At 38.0% G+C, this 14830-nt stretch overlaps 1 protein-coding gene across 1 annotated transcript in view; it reads right to left on the minus strand.

Annotated features, from left to right (window-relative positions):
* Window positions 1-232: 232 nt before the first annotated feature.
* Window positions 233-14830, minus strand: part of LOC103768321 (beta-chimaerin) — a gene marked incomplete at both ends in the record, with an annotated part of 27710 nt that continues 13112 nt past the window's right edge. The window contains 3 exons of the mRNA XM_008935463.1: window positions 233-518; window positions 2281-2394; window positions 5268-5299. Of these exons, the coding sequence (XP_008933711.1) occupies window positions 233-518; window positions 2281-2394; window positions 5268-5299 (432 nt within the window). The remainder of the gene's footprint in view (window positions 519-2280; window positions 2395-5267; window positions 5300-14830) is intronic.

Below are 14830 nucleotides of genomic sequence, written 5' to 3' on the forward strand. Positions count from 1 at the left end.
TTACACAGTGAAATATTTGCATTTGGTACTTATTAGAAAGCTTTCATCATAAGCTCCAGTCAAATATTAGTTTGGAGCCAAGATCACATTAACAGGATATAAACTTTTCAGTGGGATAGTAATACTTCATAATGTATAGCAAAAGAGATCTTTAGACAAAACACTTTTTTTTCTCTTAGATTTAGATAGCAAGACTGGTATTAATTGCCAAAATTTTAGACTGAATACTTACCTTTTCAACTGGAGTATTTTCTTCACTCGTTACACTTGCTTTTCTTGATTCGTTTTTTGTTCTGCTCAGCCTCCGGGACACTTTTTCTCTAAGCAATGTGGCATAGCCAATGTGTTCATAGATGGGGTTTGTTGTCATTTTGGAGATATACTCTGAAGCCTTTGTTTCTATATACAGTGTTATCAAGCCATCTGTAACTAGATCATGGATTGATTCGAATCTTTTCTCCCCAACGAAGTGCTTCCCATCATAGAACAACCTGTAGTTTAAGGTCTGATTACCAAATCTGCAAATACCAGAATAACAGGAGGGAGAGAGGAAAGACAGAGAGATAAGAGTGAAAGTGAGAATTCATAGTGGCAAAACATTCATAAGGTAATTTCACTGATGAGTCTATATTATCTGGATTACATATAGAATATGCCCATGGTGGCACATGGATCTCTATGGATACACCAACTCAAGTGTAAACCTAAACCTGGCTGCATCGCATTGACCGGGCTGCAGAACCAGGGTTAATTCTCTGTAACAAGCCACGCCACCCAGACGTGTCTGGTTTAAATCTAAGTGCTAAGGGGACTACCACAGCAATCAGAAAGGCAACTTTACATTGACAAGACCTTACACTGGGATACGTAATTGTATTAATGGCTTTTCCAACCCAAAACATTACTGAGGTGGAGAAATGATGCTTAATCAAACCATTAGCATATTTACAATCAGTGAAGAGGGGCATCTCTAGCAAGTAATTCAAATCCTAAGGGTCTCAATCACCCTGTCAGGAAGCCAGGGAGACCAAGATCCTAATTCAGGGGCCCAGTTAAACATCCAAAATTTTGTGCGATAACTCTGGCCCTACACAGTTGCTTATGGCAGGTGTGTGATCTATGGGTTTTTTTTAAAGAGTTTTAAAAAACATAGTGCTGAAGTAGCACATTCAGTGTACAATACTGACAATAGAATCCCATTCTTGATTACAGGATTTGAAGATATGACATGGGGTTAAATGGTACTTTGTGGATGTCTGCATATTTTGTTGGGTATTCAAACCACACTGGTTAAGCATCTTATTTTTTCACCCACATTTTCATATGAATTCCCAATTTACTATCAAATTCAGTTTATGATTTTACAAATAATTATTCAGACAGATTTAGAAATCATGTTGTTGTGTCAAAACAACAGGCATTTAGCCATAATCCACATTCTTCAGCAGTTCTTTTTATTTTTTATTTTGAAATCTCTTTCCAAAACCCTAAAAAATTACATTTGTTCTTTTTCAGATGACAAAAGTTGCTTTTAATTTACACCACTTTCTACTTGGCATGATTCATCAGCTTTTCCAGCTCTACCATCTGTACATCAATACTAATTCTGAGGACGATTTCAGCACCATATCACAGCTACTTGGGATAACTCCTTAAGGGATTTTTCCCACTGGCTTACCAGCAGAAGGGTAAAAAAGCAGACTTCTATTTTGTGTATATCCCACAGAAGTAATAATGCTATGAACACTGTAAAATATTGCCAAGCAGTCTGTTTCTTCAAAACCCAATAGACTATTTGGTCCTCTTGCTGCTAACCCATAGAAGCTTTAAGACTGTTGCGTAGGCAGGTTCTGAATGGCACAGCTAAGCTGGGAGAGGCACTGGTGAAGGGTGCTGAGGCTGTAGGTTGAATTTTTCATTGAGCTGAATAGCAGAGTCTTACTTCTTTGAGCAGCAGCATCCCATGCCTCACACTGCATTTATAGAGCAAGCTTGAATTCTAGTTAGGGAAAAAAAGTGACCTCTGGTATTGTAGTAAAAATTTTGAAAACAGGCAAAGTCAGCATCTGAAAAGGGACTTCCTAGCTCAGTGCTAAAAGAGTGACAATATTGCAGTACTGTGACTGTCAAACTGTTGACAAGAGGGTGTAAAATCATTCTGACACCATGAAGTGGATCAAGTAACAGTGAGCAGAGACTTGACTTAAAAGGGACTGATACATTCTCCTCCATTAGACACATTTACATTTGATCTATAAGCCTTTATTAAACAGCATTTACCTGAGAGCAAGAGTATAGCAGCCGGGTTGCCTCTGGCTTTCTCTAAGAATATATGCTCCTTCTACACCTGCAAGTATTTCATCTGCTTGCTCCCGAGAAATGATCCCGTGAAACCTAAGAGAAGACATTTCAGTGATTTACAGAATAATCCAACCAGAGGCTTCTCCTTCACCCCAGAAACCATTTGAACACTTATGCACTGCAGAGCATCATGGTCTAAGCCAATAGGACAGAGTTCAAGTATCTAGAAGTGGCAGGACAGTCATCCAGCCTGGGCAAGTCCAGCACAGAGGCAAAACAAAAACTACACTGTAGATGTAGATTCAGTCAGTATAACTCTCAACCACACACTACAATTATTTCCTGTATATGCCCCACCTTATCACAACTTTTCTGCTCTACTAGTCTATGCCACTCATCTTTGTTTCCTCTCTGGATGCCTTACAACAGAATTGAAAACTAGCACAAAGGCATTATTTTTTTTTAAATGGAGATGACTTAAAATTAAAATGAGAGGCCATTCTTATTCTCAGTTTGCTTTACTTTTGTATTAACATTGCTTCCTCAAATTTGTAAGGGAAACTGAGACAAGAAATGGCAAGAGTTATTCAAACTTTTATTCTCCATAAATTAAAGTAGAAGAAGATACAGTAGCCATGAGAAAAATCTTGTTTTCTTCATTTCCATGAATTCCTCATTGAGTGTTGGAAAATTTCTCTGATTCTTTTGCCATTGCTATTTTAAGAAAGAAAGAGGCCCTAGGATGCACACTCAACCTTCTGATAAACAGTATTTAGCAGTGATGTTTCTGTAAGTACAAACACAGAAGTTTTGCAAGCTGGTAAGTCTCCGTGGGTCTCTTCAGAGGTTTTGACAGTTTTTATTTTTGCTGCTGAAAAAAAGGGACTATTTCTAGATGATCTCCAGAGGTCCTTTCCAAACCCTACCAATCTGTGATTCTGTGACTAAAATGTACTGGCCTTTAGCATTTTCTCTTTTCTGACAATACATATGAAGTGGCACATTTCTAACACTGCCTCTGGCTCAGCAGTGGCAGAGAAGAAAAACACATCGGATGTAAATACAAGTGTTGTTCCATTCTCTTTATGTTGTCTTTTCACAGCTAATACATGTTGAAGATACTAGGTTTAGGTGATCTTTACAGAGTGACCTCCAATTCAAAATTATGTCAATGGATTCATGCTTTCTGTCTGTACAGGTGGGGGAAAACACTAATTTATTGCCATACCCAAATTGAAACAAGCATCCCCTAGAAAAAAATAATTTAAGCATGGATATTTCTGGTACATTTTTATGAGTGCATAAAACCAGCTTGTATGTTGTACAAAACCGCCTGAATTCAGGCGCCTGCCTGTGACAGCAGCCAACATGAAATGTGCATGGAAAGAGTACAGGCAGCAGTGATGTATTTCTTTCATTTCACATCCCTGTCCATCCAACACTGGTTGAGCTGGAAGTTGTGTCTTATCAGCTGTGACCTCACCCTTCATGAATATGAGAATCTCACTTCTAAATCCTTTAAGATCTTTATGCTTGTGGCCTCCACAGCACCACATGGCAATGAACTTGGGAGGGACACTGTGCATGTCCTTGTCTTGGACACCCACTAAGGAAGACCTGTTCATTTTCCTCCTATTACAGGAGCCACATCCTGTTGCACTTCACTGTAGCTTTCATTTCTTCTATAACCTGTCTAAAAAGGAGGGAGGAGGAAGGGGTAGAGAGGGACCAGAACTACATGCATTATTTAAAATGTAGCCACATCACAGATTTATACAGTAATGTAATTGTTTTTTTTTTTCTATTTTTTTCCCTAGGAATTCTTGATTCTCTTTCCAAGCACTACTGAGCACTGAGTCAATTGTTTCTATAGGACTGTCTCAGTGGTTCTGAAATCTTTTTGAATGATAATAACTAATGTGATCTTGCCTGGGCAGGTTCACCAAGATAAATTCTTACAGTTCCTGCCAGCCCTGCTGTTCCACAAACCCAGAGTATGTCAACATCCAGACAGGTTCCTGGATAAGAGATTGTGGTAATGGTTTTGCAAGTCCTGCTGTGAGAAATATGACGAGTTACTCAGGTAAGTACTGTCTTCAGCAGTTTTGTACTCTAGTGGCTAGATTTGAATTCCCTGTTGTCAAAGATAATATTTAAAAAATGAAACTTCACTAATTAGGGGCAAAGCTACTGGCTCTTGAGGTTTTTGATGGTAGAAAAGGATCATTAAATACAGATGATGTATCTGGGATGGAAGAAAAAAACTGAACATAGGATCAAAGTAATTTAGCTAGCAATATGGGCTAGGGCCTCAGCAGACTACCCTGGTAAAGGCCAAATGCCCGATCTGGGTGGTTGCTGCAGTGGCTATGCCCATCAGCTTCACCTGCCCAAATCTCCATGCCAATGCAGCATCCAGTCCCTTTCAAGCTAATTTATTGACAAGAAGACTGCTGAGCATAAAGGAATTAAATTCTAGTGCTCCATTATTTTCCTCACAACAAAAATATACCTCTTTTGGTATTTTGGACCTCGTAACTTTAGCAGGAAGAACAGAATGCAGACTTCCATGACTATGTAGGCTGGTGAAAATACAGGAATATACACAAAACGGCAGTGAGAGAGCCAAGCTGCTTCTCTCCTCTCCAGGCCACTTCAGGACTACAGGGAAGACAACCAAAATAAAAAGAAAAAATACTCCAGACAACGTTTTTTCCCCAAACTCTCCTGAAAAAAGGCAAAATAAACATTCAGGCTCATATAGCAGCACAGTCCATGGATTGTGAGCAGCACTACTGGTTTACAACATTGCTAAATTATTAGGATTTCAATATATTTAGCTTCCATTTGAAGTGAAGAGCAAAATAAAATATTTTATCAGACCTTCATTGTGTCTTTTTTTTTTTAACTTCGAGAAAACAACTTTTAGATATACCCAACAGATATGTAAAGAGGAAAATACTTACTCTCTTCCGTAATACTTTGGTCTGTTCTCAACCTAAATTTTGAAAGAAAGAAAAAAAATAATATTAAAAACATAATTTAAAATAAATAAATACATTAAAAAATTATCCTTGACTACTAATGAGGACTACCGCACCCATTTAAGTGACAAAATTTTGCAGATTCAAAACTGTGACTGGAACATGACTATACAGAAGAACAAAAAAATGAAGACAAAAGAGGTGGTTTTACTGATGGATTTTGGGGAAGAACAACATATATCAATGGTGAAAAAACAGAACAACACATAACTGTATAAAATCTGATCAAACAAATAAAGAATAGTTTACTGCAGTGTTGCCAATCTAGTATTTATAATATGATGTGAGAGTATTTTTGTTACACACCTTTTAGCTTCTTAAAAACATTTTTTTGCTGATATACAGCAATTGACTGAAGATAAAAATTAACATTCCTGGGAAAAACAAGGTTTCTGAATTTAGACCTGGTCTTAAATTCCTTGAAATTCAAGAACTTGCAGGCTTGATCCAAAGTACACTGAAAGCTCCTGGCAGGACTCCCAATTACTTCAGAGAGCTCTGAACCAAGTTTTAGGAATGTCATGGTTGGTGACAGCAGAGGACCCCGTTGCCCTGGCCACCACTCACAAGGGGCTGGGGCTTGATTTAAAAGTCTTTATAAAGAGATGCTCTCTTCCCAGCTATGGCATTTATCAATAATGTCATATTACTAGGCTGCAAATTCAGCCAGCATTTGCATGTGGAAACTGCATGACAGAACTTGATGTAAGATACACATAAAGTCTGACTATTAAAAAAAAAGTATCTGAGTGAGTGCACACCTGAGTAAAGCTGTCCATATCAATGGAATTACTGCTTCACACATACCAACACACAGGTAGAAAAACTGTAGTCTCAAGGCTGTTTCATCCTTTAGTATAAAATCAATTATTTTTCACCATTTTATCTGATTAGAAACAAGCACTAGTTCTGTTTTGCTTATATCACTCATAAAAACTTTAAACTGATGAAGGTTTTTTTATTTCTGAATAGAAAATACATAAATGTCACATTTTGGATTCAGTACTCTACACACCATGCACTAAAGTGAAGCAGCTGCCTTTCTGCCCTGCAGTCACTAAGGCTACAATACAGCACAAGATGAACTCGAGTCTCTACAAGATAATGAGCATCTTCACTGGAAGCCCTATGGGAGTTCAAACAAGTCCTTGCTGTGCCTCTTTCCCAGCTTGGCATTTCTTCTCTAGCACAGCACTAACAATAGCAGTATTGCACCCTTCAAACTCCTGCCTAGAAACAATACCTTGATACAAATGTTTTTCAGCTCTGAGGGTCAGGAATAAGAGGAAAAAGCAAACGCAGAAGTGAGGAGAGAGCAAAATCAGAACTGCCAAGTGTGGGTGCTGTGTTTCTATGTGCATATAGGGCAGCTCAGAGAGGAAAGTGTATGAATTAAATTTCTGTTAACTTTATATTTTTGTAAGTTAAAAAAAATGTCAAGAAGCAGCTATATTATCTCAGAAAGGTCACTGTTCGTATGTTCATCTTTAGTAGTGCTACATGACTTTATTATCTTGAAACTGTGCTGCCTTCCTGTCATCCTTATAGTTTTCAATGACCCCTCAAAGCATATATTTAGCTGAGAACTTAATTAAAAAATGAGTATCAGAAGCTGGGTTAGGTAAGACCACCAGATGCAATCTCTTTCGTGGAAACAAAGGCCATTCAGTACACTGCAAATGATAATATATAACCCTTTGTTTCCACAGAAAGCCAAATAAAAACTTTACAACACAGAAGGTAAAGTGACCTTCATCAAGAGTTCAGAATCTGCTTCTATTTAAAAACATAGACTTGCCCTGATCATATATATACATAGAATAAACCTCAACACTTTCAATCTACCTCAGAAAGATAAAAGAATTAACAGTACTAGCAGTCACTCTCAAAACTACCTGTAAGCACAAGTTCCCCCACAAATATATATTTATTTTTTTTAAAAAAAAAGTAATTATAACTATGTAAAGTATAAAAACAATCTGGAAATAACTCCTTGAGCAAGTGAAGGCACATTTGTGTCTTTCTCACAACATCATTTATATAACAATACAAACCTATCTGTGAAATTCATATTATTTAACTGGAAACTGACTGAACTGCCCCAGTCACTGTGAATTTCATTTTTCCTCCTGTTCATGACCTAAAAGATTTGTTCTTCTGAGAATCCTCACAAAGCTCATCAAAACCTATATTCTTCCTCCTCTTCCATAAAACCGAAACCTCCCAACTTCTTTTAGCATTCATGTGTCTAAAACAGCCACAACTTCAGCACTTGGCTTTAGGCAAGAAAGATACCGGAATATTTCCTGAGATGATGCTCCAGATCTGCCAGCTCACCCAGGTGCCCCAGAATCTAAAAATCCTCTCTTGCTCTCACTGCAACCTTTTAGCCTGAAATAATCATTTTGCTCCTAACCAACTTCACAAACACAAGGAAACAATGTTACAGCAAGATAAAAGATCAAAATAACATCAGGGTCTCTAAATCAAAACCAGAATGTTAGACTGAACTTGGAAATAAACCAAAAGCCTGCACAACTGATGAAGCAGTGGCTTAAAAGTATCAAAGGAGCCAGTAGGTCTGTTCTGTGCCAACCACAGACTCTGTACAAACTTCAAGGGAAATTCTATATATCCCAGAAAGCAAAAGTGACTGAAATTCAGTTTGGATTAGCTTTCCCCCTCCTGCTGTAAATGGGCTTACACACACAAAGTCGGGCAGATCCCCCTAAGAGAATTCTTAGCGGTGGAAAGAATAGAAAATCCACAGGTAGAAAATGACTGTTCCCTGGTGGTAGGAGCCCAGAATAATCAGCCTTATTCTGAGGACACATACACTTAGGGTTTTTTCCTAGATAACAGCTATGAAGAACACTTTCATTACTTTCTGTATAGCCCTCACAATTTCCTTGTTGAACCACCTTTCTCAGGTGACCAGTTTTATCCATCACTCTGTCCCATCTCCCTAGACATTAAGCAAGGGTTTGAATCATTTAGAACTCTTACGCTAACAGACAAAAACAAAGTAAAAAACTGAGGAAAATTACATAAGGCAAATGATAGCTCTTCACTAGTGAAAATATATTTTGCCTTAAAGAGCGCCACAGTTTTAATACTACCATACAGAGGATAAATTAAGTGGGTTCTCTCTCACCATTAGAAGTCAGTGGCAGCTTTCAATTCAAATGTGAGATGGTAAACTTCTGGTTTAGAAAAAGGCATTATTGCCAATCTCAAACCAAAATGCTGTTGCAGAGCAGGTGTTTCTAACCATTGTTCCAGAAACCATGGGGAAAATGTTGAAAATTACTACTGAAATTTGTAGTTGTACAAATTATGAAGCAGCAGCAACTGACAAAATTGTTTAAAACTGAAGTCAAGTTGATCAGGAAATAAGATGTGTGGTGAAACACCCCAAATCACTACTAATCTTGTATTCCTACAAAGCCAGCAGCATTCAATGACATCTAATCTTGAAGCATTCTCAAAGAGAAGTGAAACCCAGCACAGCTCCCCTGACACTCTCCAAAGGCCTTTGGAAGCTCACGTTTAAGAGACTGCATACTGCAGCCTTGACTCCCAGCCTGCCAAAGCTGACATCATCTTTCCACACCAAAAATCTCCCCAACTTGTACACTTAGTCTATCTAGTCTTACAAGTATTTTTACAATGTTACAGCATATTCCTCAAGATGTGGAGTTAGTTGCACTGGGGTTTGAAGTCAACACTAAGAAGGAAATCAGTCTTCTTAAAAAAAATGCACTAGCTGTCAAAGCTAATTCAATATATCACAGGCACGTAATTTTTGAAGTTTACTGATTTGTAATGCTCTGGGATTTGTGGCTTCTCTTTTGGCCAGGATGGTTTAGCCCTGGCATGACATACTCCTGCTAATGTGCAGATTATTGTATTAAAATCCTACACCACTCTGTAAGATAACTCATCACAAAACTACTGGGAATCATGCAGGCAGGAGGTGAGAATCCCCTAATGTGATAGATTTTCATTGCAAGCACCAACATCCAAGCCACACTGCACCGAATATTTGAAGATACCCTGAAGAATTCTTCCTGCGTAAGTACTACCACAGAAATAAGATAACTCTAATTTCAGAAAAATTTAATTTCTCTTCAGCTTCATTGCACAAGACATATTTCCTTATCCAGTGGCCAAAGCTGAAATCTAGAAATGTTGGAATAGAAATTTAGAAATCCCTCTAGGACAGCAATCTGTCTGTAATTCAGAAGGGCCAGTACAGCATAACTTTGTATATCTACATATTTCAACCACTGCCTTAATACATCCATGAAGAGAATATAAAAGGGGAAGGGAAACAAGACGGTGCATAGCTGCACGTGGCTCTCTGTTCTTCTCTCCAGTACACAGAAAGATCAGAGAAACAAGATCCAGAGGTTAATAATGTCAGTGTGTTCATGCAGAGCAGCCAGTGAGGCATTTTTCCCAAAGGAAGTTTAATCTGATGTATTTTCTGTTTGGAACAATCCTATTTATTTTTCACTAATTCTAGTTGACTAGATGTAAGTATGTTTTTCAGCTCAGTCTGACAGAAAGAGAAGAGCTGGAAGAGAAGCTTTCAAGACAAGCCCAGTAAATACAGATTGTTCAGAAATGAGTTTATTGTCCAAATTTTCAGCTTTCAGCAGAATTTTCATAAGCCAAATGCAAACTTTGGCCAACCAAAAAAGGTTTAAGGAAGACTGTAAGTCCTCATTAAATGGAATGAAGTAAAAAAATATGTTGCATTTCATTACTTCTGTAATATAAATCTTTTTGCCTCCAGATTTTCATTTAAGAAATTTCTGCTTAGATCAGCTAGTATGTCTAACCAACCCCCAAACAGGACAAATTATTTCACATCAGTGACTCTTCAGCAATTTAAATTGGGAGAACATTCTTTTTGAAGGGAAATATTTCTCTACCATTTTTACTATCTGTTTACCACTTTCTTACTATTACCTTATCAGGCTCTCTGGCATCAATGTTTTCAAAGAGAAGCAACACTTGGTTTTGCAAAAAGTATGATATAAGACCTGTTGATAAATTTTTTTAGTAGGAATAGCAGTAGTGTAACATCTGTATTCCTTGGCCAAGGAGAGGCCAATTACAGACACTCTCTCTATGCATATACAATGAAAAGATGGTTTGCTATCCTAAGATTTTCAGTGAATAGCATTCAGCATGACTGATGGGACAGGCTCCATATGACAAGCCTATCTAGAACACTTCATGAGTATGTTCATGTACTTTGGCTACATGACCAGGGAAGAACAAAGATGTTCTCAGGAAGAAACTAGCAATGCACAGACTCCCAGAATGTATTCCATGTGCACTGCCTGTATTTTTGAGGCTCTCCAGAAAGATGGCATGAATAGTTTTGGAAGTCTGCACCTTTTTTTTTGTCATTCAATCACAGAGCCACAGGGATGCCAGCATTACAGCCTCTTGATGGATGCACATTGAATCACGTGACAGTGAGGAACTATGGTGCCTTCAACAAAGTAGCTGGGAGCAAGATGTCAAAATCATTAAAAATAGCAGAGGGGCAATGACTAGACAGGTCTCTGCATAAAATGATCCTGGCATTGTTACAGGTCATAAAATGAATGTGAATCACTGATGCTGTCTGTTGCAACAACTGCCAAAACCTGAATGTCATACTGGGGTATAAAAACAGGAGTGCAGCCAACAAGACACCTTAGAGTAATTCTTTTCATGCCACAATCACTCAGAAAGACTCTAGCTGGAATACTAAACATGGGTTTGGGCACCACATCTCAAGAAGGACTGAAGCAAATAAATAGAGCGAGCAAGGATTTAGCAGCCATCAAAGACTTGAAAAGAGATTGGCCTAAAGAAAAGAAGACAGAAAGGGGCTGCAGCAGACAGGTAGGACCAAGGCCGCTTTCAAGAAGAAATAAAAGAATTTGTTCTCTTTGCAGTTAGTAGACATGTCAAGACGTACCAGGCTTAAACTGCAAAATAGATAGACCTTAGATCTTAGGAAAGTGTTAAAAATAATTAAACACTAAATAAATAAGCAGAGGCAGTCATGAAATCTTCAACCTTGAAAGACTTTAAGATGAGGATATGAAAACAGCTCTTCTTGACATGGGGATGATTGTCTCTTGAGTTTCTTCTGGCCCCAAGATACCAGGATCTAGTCATGTCTGCCAGAAGATAGGGATTAGCAGGTAGCATACTGAAAAGGTGGTATAAATCATCTATAAAACCACAATAATACCATGTCTCTGCCCACCTCTATGAGGCTCTCAGGAGAGAAGGCAGGAGAGAGAAGGCAGTGGACTGAGTGAACTGTTCCAGAGGAGAAACCCAAACGTTAAGTGATAAACTGGACACTGATTAGTTACATAACAAAACTCAGTTTAAATCTACCTGCATAGCAAAGTGCCAAATTTTGTTTGCTATCTTCTAACAAAACACTCTGCAGTAAAATTTGCAGCACTGGGGAGAACATAGGAGTGGAGTTCTTCACTACTAGGAAGAATATAAAAAGAAAGACGAAAGTGAAGAACACAAAGAATGTTTTCATAAATTACTGCTCCAAGCTGCATAACTTCTCTACTCTGATGGCATGCTGTAACCTACAGAGACGGTAAGATGCATAATGAGACTTTTGCAGAAGGATAATGCAGTGCAAAGGAACACAGAAAGTTCAGCAGCAGCTCTCACTGTTACTATGGCACTTACTGCAGGCTGATACCCACTCAATCAAGGTTATTTCTATCACTTTTAAAGACAAAAAAAAGAAAAATTGGGTTTGCTTGTTTACTTATTTGTTTGCACCAGCCTTTCAAAAGAGCTGCTTTAAGGCACCCTTTATGAAGGTATTTTTAACTCAGGTTTGTTTCCTATCTCGTGACCTTGAACAAACTGTCCAGCAGCCAATAATCAATATACCAGACAAAAGACTATAAACTCCAGAAGGTAACAAAAATCTATTGCAACACGGACATCTGCCATTCTTACTGAATATATTTCTGTATATATTCAGCTGGAACAGAAAAGAGCAAGATCAAACAGCAAAAGAAAATCCAAATATTTTCTCACCTAGTAAAGAAAATAATGTGCTCCAGAACATGAGCTAAAATAAACTGAAACAAATCTTAATCAAGAAGGCTGCTGCTAAGTAGTCAGAGGAGACAGACAAGTTCAAATAACTTCAACAGCAAAAGTAGGAGTCATCTATTCTGTTATGCAGCTTCCACTCACATAGTAAGGGCATCATTAAATGTAAGAAAGAAAATCAATGTTACATTGAATACTAGATGAAAAAATTGAATATAGCATTTAAACTGTGCTCCCTTTTTTCAAGAATGATGTGTTGAGTCATTTAAATGGGAGGAAAAGTATCCCCAGCAGTAACAGATAAAGGCAGTAAGCTGTGTCAATGCTCTAAATGCTGTTTGCAGCTCTGTGAACAGTGAGAAGCACTAAAACATTCCTATGACACATGCCACAACAGTCCACAGAACATCTGCACAAACCTAGCGGTGTTATGTCACCTACCCTCATGCACCCCAAAAAGCCATGCTTCCTAAGCAGCTCACTGCTACTATTTGATGTAAACATGTAGCCCTTGCCAAGCAAACATGCTTGCTAAGTGCCAAACTGTTTGTAACTTGTTCTAACAGAACAAAGGAGCTAAGACAGTTCATGCCTACTTCTCTTTGGTATTCAAAAAAGATAAAATTGTCTGATTTGATATTTCTCTGTGTGTAGCTATATATACATACAGTATAGGAAGCAAGATAGAAAGACATGTAAAGTTTCTACATTTATACATATAAATTTAGGAAATACAAATTCATTGGCTGCTCAATACTGTTTCTCATCTTGAATCTTGACAAACCAGACTTTGTGACTTCACAAAGTATCAGTCACAGAGCAGAGACAGTAAGACCCCTTCTACATATTATTTAACCAGACACAACAAATATTGGCCCAAACTAGAACAGATACATAAATCTATACAAGCACATTGTATTTTCATCCACACATAGGCTTATTGATAAATGTTATCTAGGTCAAGACATGATCTCATATCACCAACTTTTCCACATTTTTCATCCAAGAAAAATTGGAGAGTGAAACCTCCAGAAGAAGCTTTCAAGCAAAGCCAGAGGGATAATTAACAAGTTCATTAGTCCATGATGAAAACTACGTCTTCCAAAAGATGGCTTTAACTTCTCCATTTCGCAGTGATCAGTGAATGCACCAACTGGCTCATACTGTATTCCCCTGATAAAGATGAACACCAGTCTAATTTGCAAACCATAACCTAGAATATTAGTAAATCAAACTTGATGAAACTCAAGTGGAACAGACAAACCTCTTCTAGCTTTGTTTAGCTGTAACTACTTAAATATTTACTATTGTGTCTGCAGAATAATTAGAAAGCTTTCTCCTTCATTCAGTAGTCAATGAACTGCTAAAATCAGGGTGATGTAGCTTCATCTGAGCACTTCACCACCCTGCTGCTGCAGCAGGGTGAGACTTCATGGACTGTAGGAGAGACGAGATTTCCTCTCAATCCCTGAAGTGCCTTGGAAAAAAACACTGGTAACTTTCTCTGATGTGATGAATACAAGGGAATTCGGGATAAGTAATATTCTAGCCGCTCTTCTTTCTTTCATCCACTGATGTGAATCATGGGCATTTTGTGGAACACAATTCATTATGGAGATAGCACAGAAAAATAAAATTGGGTGTAAACCCACATTTTAAATCTAACAGGAAAACCTGCATGTAGCCAGATTAGAAGCATCCTGGATACAACACATTTTGATATTCCTTGGGTCCTCTACACCAATTTAACCAAAGACTCTTCCTGGCCTTCAACTGTTTTCAGTCCCCTCCAGTGCAGCCAGGCTTTCTATTTCAGCTAGGAATTTCAGCTGAAGAACTGCTCTGCTTCTGTCAATGTCTATTCAAAATTGCTCTTCAGCTTCATTTGCAACCTACGCAGACTACTGCTGTGTTCTTGTTTCTTTTTGTTTCTACAATAAAGACAGGATTATAAACACACAATTAAAGCAGCAGCAATATTATAATAATTTGAAGGTATAGGCTCCATTAAGTCTTATATGTACAAACATTTTCATTAATGAAAATAGGTTTCAGAACAATTCTGCCCATTTTCACTTAATTGCTGGCTAATGAGGTCTCTTGGAGTGCACTGTGCGTGTTCTGAGGTTTCTTTCTAAGGAAAAGATAATATAATATTCTGAATTATCTTAGATAAGCTCTCAGGACTGACAGCATGAGACACCTCCTCATGGAAACATCTGACTTTTTGCAAGAGTGATTTGAACAAGTGCCACAAAAATTTCCATTTACCCTCATTATTTGCCACCAATTTTATGGTCAATTTCAATGCCTACTACATCTCTTTAGTACTTTACCGCAGTATAGACATTGTTCTTGGAAAGAAGAGAGCAGAGGGA

The sequence above is a fragment of the Merops nubicus genome, unplaced genomic scaffold (genome assembly GCF_000691845.1).
Source record: "Merops nubicus isolate BGI_N331 unplaced genomic scaffold, ASM69184v1 scaffold32612, whole genome shotgun sequence".
NCBI lineage: Eukaryota > Metazoa > Chordata > Aves > Coraciiformes > Meropidae > Merops > Merops nubicus.